This window comes from Cervus elaphus, chromosome 18, assembly GCF_910594005.1.
Source record: "Cervus elaphus chromosome 18, mCerEla1.1, whole genome shotgun sequence".
NCBI lineage: Eukaryota > Metazoa > Chordata > Mammalia > Artiodactyla > Cervidae > Cervus > Cervus elaphus.
The window spans coordinates 22510945-22526866 of NC_057832.1; the positions used below are offsets into that span (position 1 = coordinate 22510945).

Genomic DNA, 15922 nt, shown 5'->3' on the forward strand with positions numbered 1-15922 from the left:
ATAATATTAAGTAATTAACATTAATTTTTGCTGCAATAATGTTGTGAATATACACAGGATATTTTAACAAAGTGGCCAGTTTTATAAACTGGCCAGCTACCTTCCACATTCCAGTAGACAGTATTTCCAGGGATAAACAGGTATTTCCTCTGCTATTCTGGAAAAATTTTGGAAAGCGTATGTTATCTATAATCTTTCTACTCTGTGATGGTCTGATGCAGAGTAACTGTCCAATTAATTTTTACCACCAGGACTCATCCCTTCTTTTCTGCTCTTTTAATTATGAGCCAAGATTTGAAAGAGATTATCAGTTACTACTTTATAAAGTTGCATCTAACAGTTGCCCTCTCTTACGGTAAAAAATTCAAGCAAAGTGGGTATCAGATGCCAAAAATATTTTCCCTGCCGTAGTAACCACTTACACGGTAAATGCGCTGCTGGTTCATGACCTTCTGGGTTGTGGGGTCAGCCCTTGGTTGCAGTCACCCTGAGCCGGTGCCCTTTTCTGTAACTAGTATTATTTATTCCTCTCACCCCTGTTCAATCATTTATTGCCTCTCCTCCTCCTTCTGCTCATTTTTATAGTTTCTTGAGCCTGTCTCCACGTTAATCAGCATACAACTTAGCTCTACAAAGGTAAATTGAAATGCCCTTCATATTAAATAGCAAAAGCTGTGGGACTTCTCTCCCTTTCTCCCTCTTTTCTAATTTAAAGGTGGCTTTAATTTCCTTGTTTTAATTGTGTATCAGATTTTTAGATCCTTTCTTTAATGAATATCACTTTGAAATGAGAAAAAAAATTTTAATTAATATCCTTTTAATGAAAATAATAATCAAATAATATGGAGCTCTCTTTATCTTCTTAATGCTCTCTGTATTAAGGCAGGCCGGGAGAATTATGTAGGATCAGAGACCTGCATTTTAATTGTGAGATGTCTCTTTCTTACTCTGGTCTCTGAATTTGGAGAGCAAATCCAGCCAAATATCTGTTGCCACCCTTCGTGTTGCATGGAATGCTTTATAGCTCCGCTGTCTTCTGTCCCCCGTGTTCTTTACTCCTTTGTGAGATACGTGTTTTCACTCAGCATTACTCTTCTTCTGCCTGACAGATGTCTTTTACCATTCTATCACCAGGTCTGCTGGTGGTGAATTCTTTCAGCTTTGTATATTTGAATAAGTCTTTGTTTCACCTTTGATTTTTTAAAATATATTATCTCTGTGTATAGGATTCTAGGTTGACAGGGTTTTTTTTGTCCATTTAGAGCTTTTTCCAGATGGATTTTCTCATTTTAGGTTCTTGGGTGTGCATGAACATAAAGATGCCTACACAGATGAATTAAGAAAATTAGGAATTGCTATAATATAAATAATAAATATTGTTTATATTATGCTTAAATTTATAATATTTGATAAGCATTGTGAAATTTGTTATAAAACAAGAGCTCAAAGCCATTTGTATGAGTTACCCTGTCCTTTACATTTTGAGAAAATGTCTTTTTGGCTTTGGGTTATAAGTTATAGATTCTTGAGTCCAGAACCTTTAGTCTACTTATTTTATGGTTATTCACATTTGCATCTTTAATAAAGAACAGTGACTATAATGCTTCAGTCTAGAGCAAAATTTTTTAGACTATTTCTACAGTCACTGTAAAATGCCATCATCACTTGTGAAATAAGCATGTGCTAATTTTAGAGAACATTTTAAAGTTTTAAATGTAATACATGTTTATGGTTAAAAATTTGGAAAGTATAGAAAATATAAAGAAGAAAATAAAAATTTCATGTAATCCCACCATGTAGAGTTGACCACCTTTAAAATCTTGCTGGTAAATTTCCTTCCAGAGTTTTTTCTGTGCATATGCCTAGGTTTACTTTCTTATAGAATTAAGATCAATTGACTATATAGCTTTATGCATGTTCATACATTTTATCCATCAAAATAATATTTGTTGAGTGCTTACTATATGTCAGGCAGTGTGCTGTGTTCTTTATATTTTGTACCTTTTTAATCTAATAGCCTTGAATAAATACATGAAATTATTGTTATTTCTGTTTTACATATAAGAAAGCAATGGCTCCCCTTCTGTAGTCATAGCAAGTAAGTGGCAGAGCCTAGCTGTGAATAGGCTATCTTATTAGGATATCTTATTCCAGAGCCTGTGCTCAAATAGTATGTTATGTTATATCACATATTAAATGCTTTTTCTACAACAGACTTTAAAGACATATTATGCCATAGTATTATATATGTAAGTGAAAGTGAAGTCGCTCAATCATGTCTGATTCTTTGTGACCCCATGGACTGTGACCCCATGGACTCTGTCCATGGGATTTTCCAGGCAAGAGTACTGGAGTGGATTGCCATTTCCTTCCTCAGAGGATCTTCCCGACCCAGGGATCGAACCTGGGTCTCCTGCATTGCAGGCAGACCTTCTCCTGCATTGCAGGCAGACCTAACCTTCTGAGCCACCAGGGAAGTCCTTATATATGTAAATCATTTACATGTTGTTGTTTAGTCACTAAACTGTGTCCAACTCTTGCGACCCCATGGACTGTAGCCCACCAGGCTTCTCTGTCCATGGAATTCGCCAGACAAGAACACTGGAGTGGGTTACCATTTCTTTTTCCAGGGGATCTTCCTGACCCAGGGATTGAACCCCCGTCTCCTGCATTGCAGACAGATTTCTTTACCACCTGAGCCACGAGGGAAGCCCACATATTGTTATACTAGTATATTATTTCAAGATGTTGATCAGGTTAGCATTTTTATGTAAAAATCATTGTGAATATCTCTGATTATTTTTTGAAAGTACTTCCTTGAAGCAGGATTACTATGTCAAAGTGAATTGCCCTTTAAATGTTGCAGAAATGCATTGCTAACCTGACTTTAAGAAAGGTGGTTCAGTATATGCTCCCCAGCAGGGTCAGAGTGGTCTGTGTATGTGTGTGTGTGCTCTTGGTCGTTTCCTGACTCTTTGTGACCCCCACGGACTGTAGCCTGCCAGGCTCCTCCAGGATTCTCCAGGCGAGAATACTGCAGTGGGTTGCCATTTGCTACTCCAGGGGACCCTCCCGACCCAGGAACTGAACCCGCATCTCGTGCGTCTCCTGCATTGGCAGGCAGGTTCTTTAGCGCTGAACCACCTAGCACGCCCTTAGAGTAGTCTGCTGCACCCTCATTGAGATTGAATATTGTGTTATAGAATTTTGAAGAATTTGATACTTTCTTGTTTTTAAGTTGTTTACTGGACGGTTGTGTTTCTTTCTTTTTCTAGAAATTATTTTCAGTGTGCTTTTTTCCTGTTGCCTTTTTTACTACTGTGTTATCATCTGTTCTTTTAGTGCTAATTTCTACAGATAAGTGGTCCATGCCACTGATTCGACTTCTTAACTGTAGTGAACTTTCTCCTCTGTTTCCCCACTCTGATAACAAAAAATGATCAAGTATAATAGACAGAATTAAAGTGAAACTTTAAACAACACAGTAAAATTCTGTATTTTGTTTCTAGCCTTAATTTTCTATCAAATTTATTGCTTTAAAATTATTTGCCTCCTTTTTGAGACATCCAAGTAACATTTCTTAGGCCTTATCTTACACTTTTCAGGGTCATTGTAGTCATTCATTTCAATGAGATCCATGTCCCTTTCCTTGATTTTTGTTTGTTTGTTTTTATTGGTGTGTGTGTTTGTGTGTGTGTTTTCATATGTGTGTAAGACACAGAGAGAGAAGGAGAGGGAAAGAGACTTTCCAGGTTCTCCTTCAGTATAGATCCTCCTACTTTCACCCTGCACTGAAAGAATGCTTCTCTTCCAAGGGGAGCATCTTGAACTCATTTTTGTATTCAAGTCATTTTCTAAAATGACTATATAAATTACTCCCAAATTTGTATCCCAGTCTTGGTACATGTAGAACTTACTCATTTATTTCACGTGTGTCTTATGATTATCTAAAATTTATCATAAAAAAATTGAATTTCTCTTCTCTTTGATCTGAACATGCTGTTTTCTATGTTTATTCTGTTTTTCATGACTTTAGATGTAAACTTTCTAGTCATATTTTGTTCTTTCATTTTGACCATTAATATCTTACTTTCTTGTATGTTTATATTTTTTTAGAATGTCCCTCAGATTCTTCTTTTTTTCCCCACTATTTTAATTTATTAATTGAAGGATAATTGCTTTACAGAACTTTGTTATTTTCTGTGAAACCTCAACATGAATCAGCCATAAGAATACACATGTCCCCTCCCTCTTGAACCTCTCCCCCATCTCCCTCCCCATCCCACCCCTCTCGGCTGGCACAGAGCCCCTGGGTGAGTTTCCTGAGCCGCACAGCACATTCCCGCTGGCTCTCTGTTTTACATGCGGTAACGTAAGTTTCCATGGTACTCTTTGCATACATCTCACCCTCTGCTCCCCTCTCCCCATGTCCATAAGTCTGTTCTCTATGTCTGTTTCTCCACTGCTGCCCTGTAAATAAATTGTTCAGTACCATTTTGGTAGATTCCATATATATGTGTTAGAATACGAAATTTATCTTTCTCTTTCTGACTAACCTCACTTAGAATGATAGGTTCTAGGTTCATCCACTTCATTAGAACTGCCTCAAATGCATTTCATTTTATGGCTGAGTAATATTCCATTGTGTATATGTACCACTTCTGTATCCATTCATCTGTCAGTGGATAACTGGGTTGCTTCCATGTTCTAGCTATTGTCAGTAGTGCTGCAATGAACAATGGGATACATGTATGTTTTTCAGTCTTGGTTTCCTCAGGGTATATGCCTAGGAGTGGGATTGCTGGGTCGTATAGTGGTTTTATTCCTAGTTTTTTAAGGAATCTCCACACCGTCTTCCATAGAGGCTGTATCAATTTACATTCCCACCAACAGTGCAAGAGCATTCCGTTTGCTCCACATCCTCTCCAGCATTTACTGTTTGTAGACTTTTTGATGATGGCCATTCTGACCGGTGTGAGGTGATACCTCTTTGTAATTTTGATTTGCATTTCTCCAATAATGAGCGATGTTGAGCATCTTTTCATCTGTTTGTTAGCCATCTATGTGTCTTCTTTGGAAAAATGTCTGCCTAAGTCTTTTTCCCACTTTCTGATTGGGTTGTTTGTTTTTCTGGCATTGAGTTATATGAGCTGCTTGCATATTTTGGAAACATATGGTATTTTTCTTTCTATGTCTGACTTACTTTTAAGTTGGATTGTCATTTTATTATTGGGTTGTAACTATTCTTTATAATAGTCTAGATGCCAGCCCCATGTAATATATATGATATATAAAAGTTTTCTTCCAATCTGTGAATTATTGCAAATTAAAACAGTGAGAAATACTACCGGACACCTATTCAAATGGCCAAAATCTAAAATATGTACTATTGTGATGTTAAAGGAACTTTCATTCATAATTTTGTGCTGTTATCATTTCAAACTTTGTACAGATTGCACGTGACTTCTTAACTCTCTCATGATTTCAGTCTCTCCAGTGTCCTTCTCATCCTTTACCTCTAATGGAGGAGCATGAAAGCATTTTTCAAATACTTGAAGGGCTATCATAGAAAAAGGAATTGACTCATTCTGTGTAACTCTAGTGGTAGAAGATTACACTCTGTTTAAATTATCTTTTGAATAGTCCTTTAAAACTGAGAGAGTTTTGTCAAAATGCAGCACATTTTATAGTGTCTTTTTGGCTCCAGATGGTATAAAGCAAGGCAAATAAAATACTTCTTTAAACCTTCATCAACTTGCTATACACATTCAAGTTTTGATCATCATTATGTTCTTTCATATGCTAAAACAGGCTGATACATTTGACCTATCCTGCTGTTCTTTTTTTTTAAAAACAAAAATTCATTCCATTACCTTATTTACACGATTTTATTTTTTCTTTCATTGTTGTTGTTACCATAGTCTTAATTATTTAACTATTTAAAATTTAACTTGTTGCCTAGTTAACTGACTTCTAGTAACAACCCTCACTGGTAGCTTGGAAGTTGGTAATGATCACCTGTGATACACAAACAATTTAGCAGACCAGCAAATAGCATTTTCTGCAGCCACTATACTATACTATACTATACTATACTATAGCCAGTCTACTATTTTTACATCTTCTTAATGTGCCACAATAAGCACATTCTTTAACACAAGGAGAGTTGTGTATTTTAAAAGCATCATGACGAAGATTTTAGAAATAACTAAGAATCTTGGAAATCATGTTTTAAGCTGGCACTCTGTAAAACATAATTACTATTGATATAAAAGTTTGTTAGTATTATGATTCAGTTTAGTTAGACATACTTTTATATGTTTTTCCTTTTTAAACTTTATGTAGAAATATTATTAATGTATCTGATCAGTGTCTCAGAATTTTAGAAAGTTCAGGTTAACTGGTCTTCTTATGAAAATATAAAGCCACACCTTTATAAAATCATGGAGAAAACTTTGTTGTTGTTATTCGGTTGCTAAATTGTGTCCGACTCTTTGTGACCCCATGGACTGTAGAACACCAGACTGTCCTCCACTGTCTTCCAGTTGCTCAAATTCATGTTCATTGAGATGCTATCTAACCATCTTATCCTCTGCTGCCCTTTTCTCCTTTTGCCTTCAATCTTTCCCAGCATCGCGGTCTTTTCCAATGTTACTTTAAACCAAAATTATTAAATTAATGTTATTCATCTTGGAAGGACTGATGTTGAAGCTGAAACTCCAGTACTTTGGCCACCTCATGCGAAGAGTTGACCCATTGGAAAAGACCCTGATGCTGGCTATGATTGGGGGCAGGAGGAGAAGGGGACGACAGAGAATGAGATGGCTGGATGGCGTCACCGACTCGATGGACTTGAGTTTGAGTAAACTCCGGGAGTTGGTGATGGACAGGGAAGCCTGGCGTGCCGAGATTCATGGGGTTGCAAAGAGTCAGACATGACTGAGTGACTGAACTGAACTGAACTGAACTGAACTGAACTGTTCCTTGTAAGATAAGTTTTGACAAACTTAGACAACATATTAAAAAGCAGAGACATTACTGTGCCGACAAAGGTCCATCTGGTCAAAACTATGGTTTTTCCAGTAGTCATGTATGGATGTGAGAGTTGGATTATAAAGAAAGCTGAGCACAGAAGAACTGATGCTTTTGAAGTGTGGCGTTGGAGAAGACTCTTGAGAGTCCCTTGGACTGCAAGGAGATCCAACCAGTCCATCCTAAAGGAGATCAGTCCTGGGTGTTCATTGGAAGGACTGATGCTGAAGCTGAAACTCCAATACTTTGGCCACCTGATGCGAAGAACTGATTCATTTGAAAAGACCTTATGCTGAGAAAGACTGAAGGCAGGAGGGGAAGGGGACGACAGAGGATGAGATGGTAGGATGGCATCACCGACTCAGTGGATATGAGTTTGAGTAAACTCCGGGAGTTGGTGATGGACAAGGAAGCCTGGCATGCTGCAGGACATGGGCTTACAAAGAGTCAGACACAACTGAGCAACTGAACTGAACTGATTCATCCAAAGACTCACTTTTTTGCTTTTATTACATGAACTTGGTCTCATATGAAAAGACTTCTGAGCTTCTAGCAGAATCTCCAAGAAGGATTTTTTTTCTTATTTATCTAGTACGTTGAAACTCTCATTAGATAGTAGAAAATAAAATTTATGAAAGTGATTACTATTCTCTATGAACCAGTTAGATTATCACTCTAATTTCAGAAGCTTTATAATTCAATTTATTAAGACCTTTCTAGGTTAGGAACATACTTTGTACTCACATAGTGAGATCATGGCTTCTCTCGGTTACTACAGCACAGAGAACTTGTAGCTTCAGTTCTGCAACCTCAGGAACAAGTTAAGTAATCCAGGAAACACAAAAACTCACTGGTCAAGATTTCAAAGGGCTTTTTCATTTCTGGGGTTCATGAAACTGTTTTTTAATGAAATGGTTTGAGCTCACAAATAGACAAAAACCTTTGACAAAGATCTGGGGCTTGGAGACAAATTTTGAATCAGTAAGAGTATCTTAAAAATCAAATATTTTATCATCTCATTTATTGTGAGTGGGAATATATTATCAGTGAAACTAATTGTGGGTAATTTTTTCCCTTTTCCCAAAGAATACAAGTCAATGACCAGATTGTGGAAGTGGATGGAATCAGCTTGGTGGGTGTCACACAGAATTTTGCTGCAACAGTTCTAAGAAACACCAAGGGCAATGTCAGGTATGTGGCTTGAGATATATACAATTAGATTACTTGATATTTTGTTGAATTTTAGTTTTCTGTCTAATTGTACCTACAAATATACATAATTACCACAAGAATTTTATCTAAATACTAAAAACTTGTCTTTATTTAAAAAATTTTCCTTCTTTATTGTGATTAGTTCATGTAAATTAATTTAAGACTAAAAATTATATTGACCACATTCTAGAAAGACATGAAGATATGAAATATACAACATCAGTGTGGTTAATTACTGAGCTATGTTAGCATGTTTCACTGCTAATATAGCAATAATTTCTAGGAAGATAGAATTTCTCAGTAAATATGAATTTAGGCCCCAGATCCCTTCAATAAAATCAGTTGTGCAGTAAATTAAAATTATACATATATCAAGTGATACACGTTACTTAAGACAAGTAAGCAGAATGATTTAAGGTTGATAAATGCATTTTAAAATCTCTTTCTTGTTTTAAATAATGGCAAGACTAATCTTTGATAAACTATAACTTTTCCAACTTAATAGGACAGACTATACATTATTTTGAACTTTAAATTTATATCCAACCCTGACGTCCTAAAATTTATAGTTTGGAAAACAAATAAAGTAGTTCTGTGCCAGCTAAAGTCAAGGTTTTAATAAATTTTAATTTTGGTCACATGCTTAATCGCTTCAGTCATGTCCAACTCTGCAACCCCAGGGACTTTAGCCCACCAGGCTCCTCTGTCCATGGGATTCTCCAGGCAAGAATACTGGAGTAGGGTGCCATTTCCTTCTCCAGGGGATCTTCCCGACCGGGGGATTGAACCTGCATCTCTTACATCTCCTGCATTGGCAGGCAGGTTCTTTACCCCTAGCGCCACCTACTTATTTTTTAATGTAGTATTGCTTATGTCTTATACTTTTCCATAAATCCTATAAAGAAGCATGTAAGGGGACATTATTTACTGTGTATAATTATGAATGTATTTTAGTATTATCTTCAAAATGAAACTGCCAAATATTCTGAAAATATTGATGAGTTAATATTGCTATAAAGAGAGTAACATTAGGATTTTATTACAGCATATTTTATGTTGCACAAGCATGGGTTTACGTTTTATAATTTAGACTTTTTCAATTGGAAAACATCCTTTAATGATGTAGGGAATGTTAACCTAAGTGACTTATATGGGTGCTATGTTAATGATTCAAGCGTCATCCTAAGAAAAGCATGTAAAATCATTAAAAGAGTGCAGGGACAATTTGGAGCTGCATGGGTGGGTCCCTCAGTAAATGTGATTGTCTCTGCAGAATTGCCCTCTGTTCTTTAGACAGCACTTTTCTGTGTCAGTGTAGAACTTGGTTTTGAAGCTGCTCGTTTTGCAGTGCATGTTAAAGTGAAATAAGTAAGAAAAATGTTCACCTTATAAGAACATTTCTCAGTTGGAAAAAAGTTTGTAGTTACATAGACTCATAGCCACCCCTTTCTTTCCCTTCATAATTTTGTACTCATTTCAAGCCTTGTACAGATGGCAAATGGCTTCTTAACTGTCTCATGATTTCAGTCTCTCCCCCCTTTAATCTTTCTTCATTTTTACCTCTAATGGAAGAACATAAAAGCAGTTTTTAAGTAAAGGCCTATCATGGAAAAAGCAATTGACTCATTCTACATAACTCTAGTAGTAGAACTAAGACTTGTGGGTAGAAATAATAATTCTTCTTTTGTTATGTCTCTCTTGTCTTTATTTTTTTTCTTCCAACAAGAAGCCATAACTTTATTAATAATAGAAACAGTACAAATTTCCAGCCCAGCTTCAGTTACCCTTTTGAAACACCAAAAGAAGTCCTCTTTTTCAGATGGTTACATTGTTAATTCCATAATAGCATTTACAGTATCATTACTGTTGTTCAAAGGCTTGGACTGCCTTTGCTCTGGACACATTTGCTTGTGACATGACCAGTTCTACGTCCTTAACTTCCACACTGGTTTCATCAACCTCTCCTCTTGTACAGTTGGAGTCTGTATGTTTTCTTGAATGTTTGAGACAGCTTCACCTTGAACTTTGAATATCTCAGCAGCTGCTAATTGTGCTTGGTGAGAGAAATCCTCCATCTTGGCTTTCCCCCAAATTATGTAGGTATCTAAGCTCTTGTACACATCTGCTTTTGTGATGACAAAAAGGATATTCTTAGATTTCCAGATATTCACTCTATTAACCCCTGTAACCTCTTGAAGACCCACTTTGGACAAAGACGTCTGTACCTTCTTTTCCCTTTTGCTCTGTTTTGCTTTACTGACTCATTCTTCAGCGATTTCATCTGTTGCAGGGCTTGTTGTTTGGTTGCCTGTGTAGAATCCTGTTCCTCAAGCTCTGGTACTGATTCAATACTATCAGATTCTGCCCCAGACTCTGTCTCAGCCTGGGACTGTGGTAACTCCTGTTCTTTAACAAGGATGGTTTCTGTGGCTTCACTGGGAATTTTGTGTGGGGCATGCGGGTATTGATGTTTGGCAAAAAACAACACAATTATGTAAAGCAGTTATTCTTCAATTAAAAAATAAAGAAATTTATAAAAAAATATGGGGGCAGAAAGAGAGTCCCTCTCCTCTTTAGAAAGCTTCAGTGGCCCTCCATTCTGTGCAGAATCTAAGTTCGTTTTAATAAGAAGCCTTTCATCCCCCAGGTTGATCATTTGTGCTGTTCTGTGTTTAGTTGCTCAGTCATGTCCAACTCTTTTGGACCCCATGAACTGTAGCCCGCCAGGCTCCTCTGTCCATTGGGATTTTCCAGCAAGAATACTGAAGTGGATTGCCATACTCCTCTCCAGGGGATCTCCCCAACCCAGGGATCAAACCTAGGTCTTCCACATTGCAGGTGGATTCCTTACCAGCTGAGCTACCAGGGAAGCCTGTCTTAACATCTGCCTCTCCCTATATTCATGCTCTAGTACAGTCTTACTAGTGTACTGATCATCTTTCAAACATGGATTATGAATTTCTTTCTTCCATTCTTTCTGTTTAAAATACTCTGTTCTAGTTACAACTTACTTATCTTGAAGACTGTATTTCAGCTCCTTTGCCCTCTAAGAAATCCTCCTTGATCTCCCTATTTCCCAGTGATCTCTTCTGGTAATATACCACTTTTTGACCTCAATGTTACAGAACATTCTACATTAAGTTTTTAAAGGCATGTGTTTAATTTCCTCATTTACTTTGTAAAAATCTTAATATCAGAATGGAACCCTTAGTTTCCTTTATTCCCTCAAATTATTTAACCCTAGGTTTAGTTTGATGTCTAACTCAGGGTCTTAATTAATTGAATGTAATTAAAAAGACTTTTCTCAATTTTAACTTATTAGAAATAACACCTGAATACTCTGAATTTATTTTAGGTGGTAGTTCTTCATAAGATATTAATACAAAAGTGAAAAGTGAAAGTGAAGTCACTCAGTCGTGTCCGAATCTTTGCGACCCCATAGACTGTAGCCTACGAGGTTCCTCCATCCATAGAATTTTCCAGGCAAGAGTACTGGAGTGGGTTGCCATTTCCTTCTCCAGGGGATCTCCCTGAACCAGGGATTGAACCTGGGTCTCCTGCATTGCAAACAGACGCTTTTATCTTCAGAGCCACCAGGGAAGCCAAAAATGGGATGCAAAAGTTAGACATGTATTTTTAATGAAGGTTTTAAACTGAGGGTTTAAAGCATGTATGGTTCTATATTTCTTATTTGTTAGGAGCTAGCTATCACATTTACTGTTTCTTAAAATTAACATTTTAAAAGGGGTATCTAAGAAATCCCTAAATTAATTTGAATATTTCACACTACTAAGTACAGATCAGGAATGAAGGTATGAAACTCATGGCTTTGAAGAGCCAGGAAGGAGAAAGATAAGAAACTAGTAGTGATAAAGAAGTTGAAGCTGAGATTTGGACATGCTTATATTTTAAGCATTGAAGATTTATTTTTTAACTTATTTCCTGGAAATGCATATGAAATTGGTGCCATCATTTGGATATGAATCAAAATCACACAGTGAAATTCTGTTGATTTCACTCACAGTTACAGAGAATCACTTTTATCTGAGCCTAGTCTAATTACTTTATTAAACTTGGAATTGCTATACCTGAATTTTTGAACTAATAAGTCCTAATGAAAGCCTCATAGAAGTCCCATTTTTGACATATTAGAGAAATTATAAGACAAATATTTTTAATATGATTTCCAAGGGCATATATATATTTTTCAACCCCACATTGTTTATATGAATTAAAGCATGTTAGGCCACCTGAAGAAGTGGTTCAGCTCAAATGAGGCTATGTTCATGGAGGATTAGAAGCTTAGGGATGGCTCAAAGTGTTGGAAAACCACTAGTATTTCCTCAGTTTTCTTGATAGCATTTAAAACTAAGTAACCCTAATGAAATCATGGTGAGTTCTATACTAATCATGTTAATTCAGTTCAGTTCAGTTGCTCAGTCGTGTCCGACTCTTGACCCCATGGACTGCACCACGCCAGGCCTCCCTGTCCATCACCAACCCCCAGACATTACCTAAACTATTGTCCATTGAGTCGGTGATGCCATCCAACCATCTTATCCTCTGTCGTCCCCTTCTCCTCCTGCCCCCAATCCCTCCCAGCATCAGGGTCTTTTCCAGTGAGTCAGCTCTTCACATCAGATGGCCAAAGTATTGGAGTCTCAGCTTCAACATCAGTCCTTCCAATGAACACTCAGTACTGATCCCCTTTAGGATGGACTGGTTGGATCTCCTTGCAGTCCAAGGGACTCTCAAGAGTCTTCTCCAACACCACAGTTCAAAAGCATCAATTCTTCGGTGCTCAGCTTTCTTTATAGTCCAACTCTCTCATCCGTATATGACCACTGGAAAAACCATAGCTTTGACTAGACGGACCTTTGTTGACAAAGTAATGTCTCTGCTTTTTAATATGCTGTCTAGGTTGGTCATAACTTTCCTTCCAAAGAGTAAGCGTCTTTTTATTTCATGGCTGCAGTTACCATCTGCAGTGATTTTGGAGCCCCTAAAAATAAAGTCAGCCACTGTTTCCACTGTTTCCCCATCTATTTTCCATGAAGTGATGGGACTGGATGCCATGATCTTAGTTTTTTGAATGTTCAACTTTAAGCCAACTTTTTCACTCTCCTCTTTCACTTTCTTCAAGAGGCTTTTTAGTTCCTCTTCACTTTCTGCCATAAGGATGGTGTCATCTGCATATCTGAGGTTATTGATATTTCTCCCAGCAATCTTGATTCCAGCTTGTGCTTCCTCCAGCCCAGCATTTCTCATGATGTACTCTGCATATAAGTTAATTAAGCAGGATGACAATATACAGTCTTGACACACTCCTTTTCCTATTTGGAACAAGTCTGTTGTTCCATGTCTAGTTTTAACTGTTGCTTCCTGACCTGCATACAGGTTTCTCAAGAGGCAGGTCATGTGGTCTGATATTCCCATCTCTTTCAGAATTTTCCACAGTTTATTGTGATCCACAGAATCAAAGGCTTTGACCTAGTCAGTAAAGCAGAAGTAGATGTTTTTCTGGAACTCTCTTACTTTTTTGACGATCCAGTGGATGTTGGCAATTTGATCTCTGGTTCCTCTGCCTTTTCTAAAACCAGCTTGAACATCTGGAAGTTCATGGTTCATGTATTGCTGAAGCCTGGCTTGGAGAATTTTGAGCATTACTTTACTAGAGTGTGAGATGAGTGCAACTGTGTGGTAGTTTGAGCATTCTTTGTGATTGCCTTTCTTTGGGGGATTGGAATGAAAACTGACCTTTTCCAGTCCTGTGGCCACTGCTGAGTTTTCCAAATTCACTGGCATATTGAGTGCAGCACTTTCACAGCATCATCTTTTATGATTTGAAATAGCTCAACTGGAATTCCATCACCTGCACTAGCTTTGTTTGTAGTGATGCTTTCTAAGGCCCACTTGACTTCACATTCCAGGATGTCTGGCTCTAGGTGAGTGATCACACCATCGTGATTATCTGGGTCGTGAAGATCTTTTTTGTACCGTTCTTCTGTGTATTCTTGTCACCTCTTAATATCTTCTACTTCTGTTAGGTCCATACCATTTCTGTCCTTTTTTAAGCCCGTCTTTGCATGAAATGTTCACTTGGTATCTCTAATTTTCATGAAGAGATCTCTAGTCTTTCTCATTCTGTTGTTTTCCTCTATTTCTTCGCATTGATCACTGAGGAATGCTTTCTTATCTCTCCTTCCTATTCTTTGGAACTCTGCATTCAAATAGGAATATCTTTCCTTTTCTCCTTTGCTTTTCACTTCTCTTCTTTTCACAGCTATTTGTAAGGCCTCCTCAGACAGCCATTTTGCTTTTTTGCATTTCTTTTTCTTGGGGATGGTCTTGATCCCTGTCTCCTGTACAGTGTCATGAACCTCCATCCATAGTTCATCAGGCACTCTGTCTATCAGATCTAGTCCCTTAAATCTATTTCTCACTTCCACTGTATAACCATAAAGGATTTGATTTAGGTCAATTCCAGGAGTTGGTGATAGACAGGGAGGCCTGGTGTTCTGCGGTTCATGGGGTTGCCAAGAATCAGACATGACTGAGCGACTGAACTGACTGACCGACTAATTCTTGAACGGTCTAGTGGTTTTCCCCACTTTCTTCAATTTAAGTCTGAATTTGGCCATAAGGGGTTCATGATCTGAGCCACAGTCAGCTCCCGGTCTTGTTTTTGCTGACTATATAGAGCTTCTCCATCTTTTGCTGCCGAGAATATAATCAGTCTGATTTCGGTGTTGGCCATCTGGTGGTGTCCATGTGTAGAGTCTTCTCTTGTGTTGTTGGAAAAGGATGTTTGCTATGTTCAGTATGTTCTCTTGACAAAACTCTGTTAGCCTTTGCTCTGCTTCATTCTGTACTCGAAGGCTAAATTTGCCTGTTACTCCAGGTGTTTCTTGACTTCCTACTTTTGCATTCCAGTCCCCAATAATGAAAAGGACATCATTTTTGGGTGTTAGTTTTAAAAGGTCTTGTTGGTCTTCATAGAACCGTTCAACTTCAGCTTCTTCATCATTACCTGCCGGGACATAGACTTGGATTACTGTGCTATTGAATGATTTGCCTTGGAAATGAACAGAGATCATTCTGTCGTTTTTGAGATTGCATCTTAGTACTGCATTTTGGACTCTTTTGTTACTATGATGGCTACTCCATTTCTTCTAAGGGTTTCCTGCCCACAGTAGTAGATATAATGGTCATCTGAGTTAAATTCACCCATTCCAGTCCATCTTAGTTCTCTGATTCCTAGAATGTCAATGTTCACTCTTGCCATCTCCTGTTTCTCCACTTCCAATTTGCCTTGATTGATGGACCTAACATTCCAGGTTCCTTTGAATATTGCTCTTTATAGCATTGGACCTTGCTTCTGTCACCAGTCACATCCATACCTGGGTGTTGTTTTTGCTTTGACTCCTTCCCTTCATTCTTTCTGGAGTTATTCCTCCATTGATCATGTTAATTACTTAAGTAATTGATTAGAGAATGGACTCATAGGACTCAAATAGTTTATGTTCAGAAGTGACAGAACAGAACAACAGTAGGCTGAGAAAGATGAGCATTGAAAGAATGGGCATGGAGGAATCAGACAGTCTTCCTTATCACCTCTCTGCTGGGTTTCACGGGACTTGTTGATCTCCAGATTTTAAACTGCCATGGGCAGGGGTCT

At 37.7% G+C, this 15922-nt stretch overlaps 1 protein-coding gene and 1 pseudogene across 13 annotated transcripts in view; one reads left to right on the forward strand and one right to left on the reverse strand.

Annotated features, from left to right (window-relative positions):
- PPP1R9A (protein phosphatase 1 regulatory subunit 9A) overlaps positions 1–15922 on the forward strand; it is a 321267-nt gene that overhangs the window by 187284 nt on the left and 118061 nt on the right. For all 13 annotated transcript variants that reach the window (XM_043872339.1, XM_043872345.1, XM_043872350.1 and 10 more), the window contains exon 5: positions 8119–8223. In XM_043872339.1, the coding sequence (XP_043728274.1) occupies positions 8119–8223 (105 nt within the window). The remainder of the gene's footprint in view (positions 1–8118; positions 8224–15922) is intronic.
- On the reverse strand, positions 10068–10723 carry LOC122674633 (annotated as a pseudogene).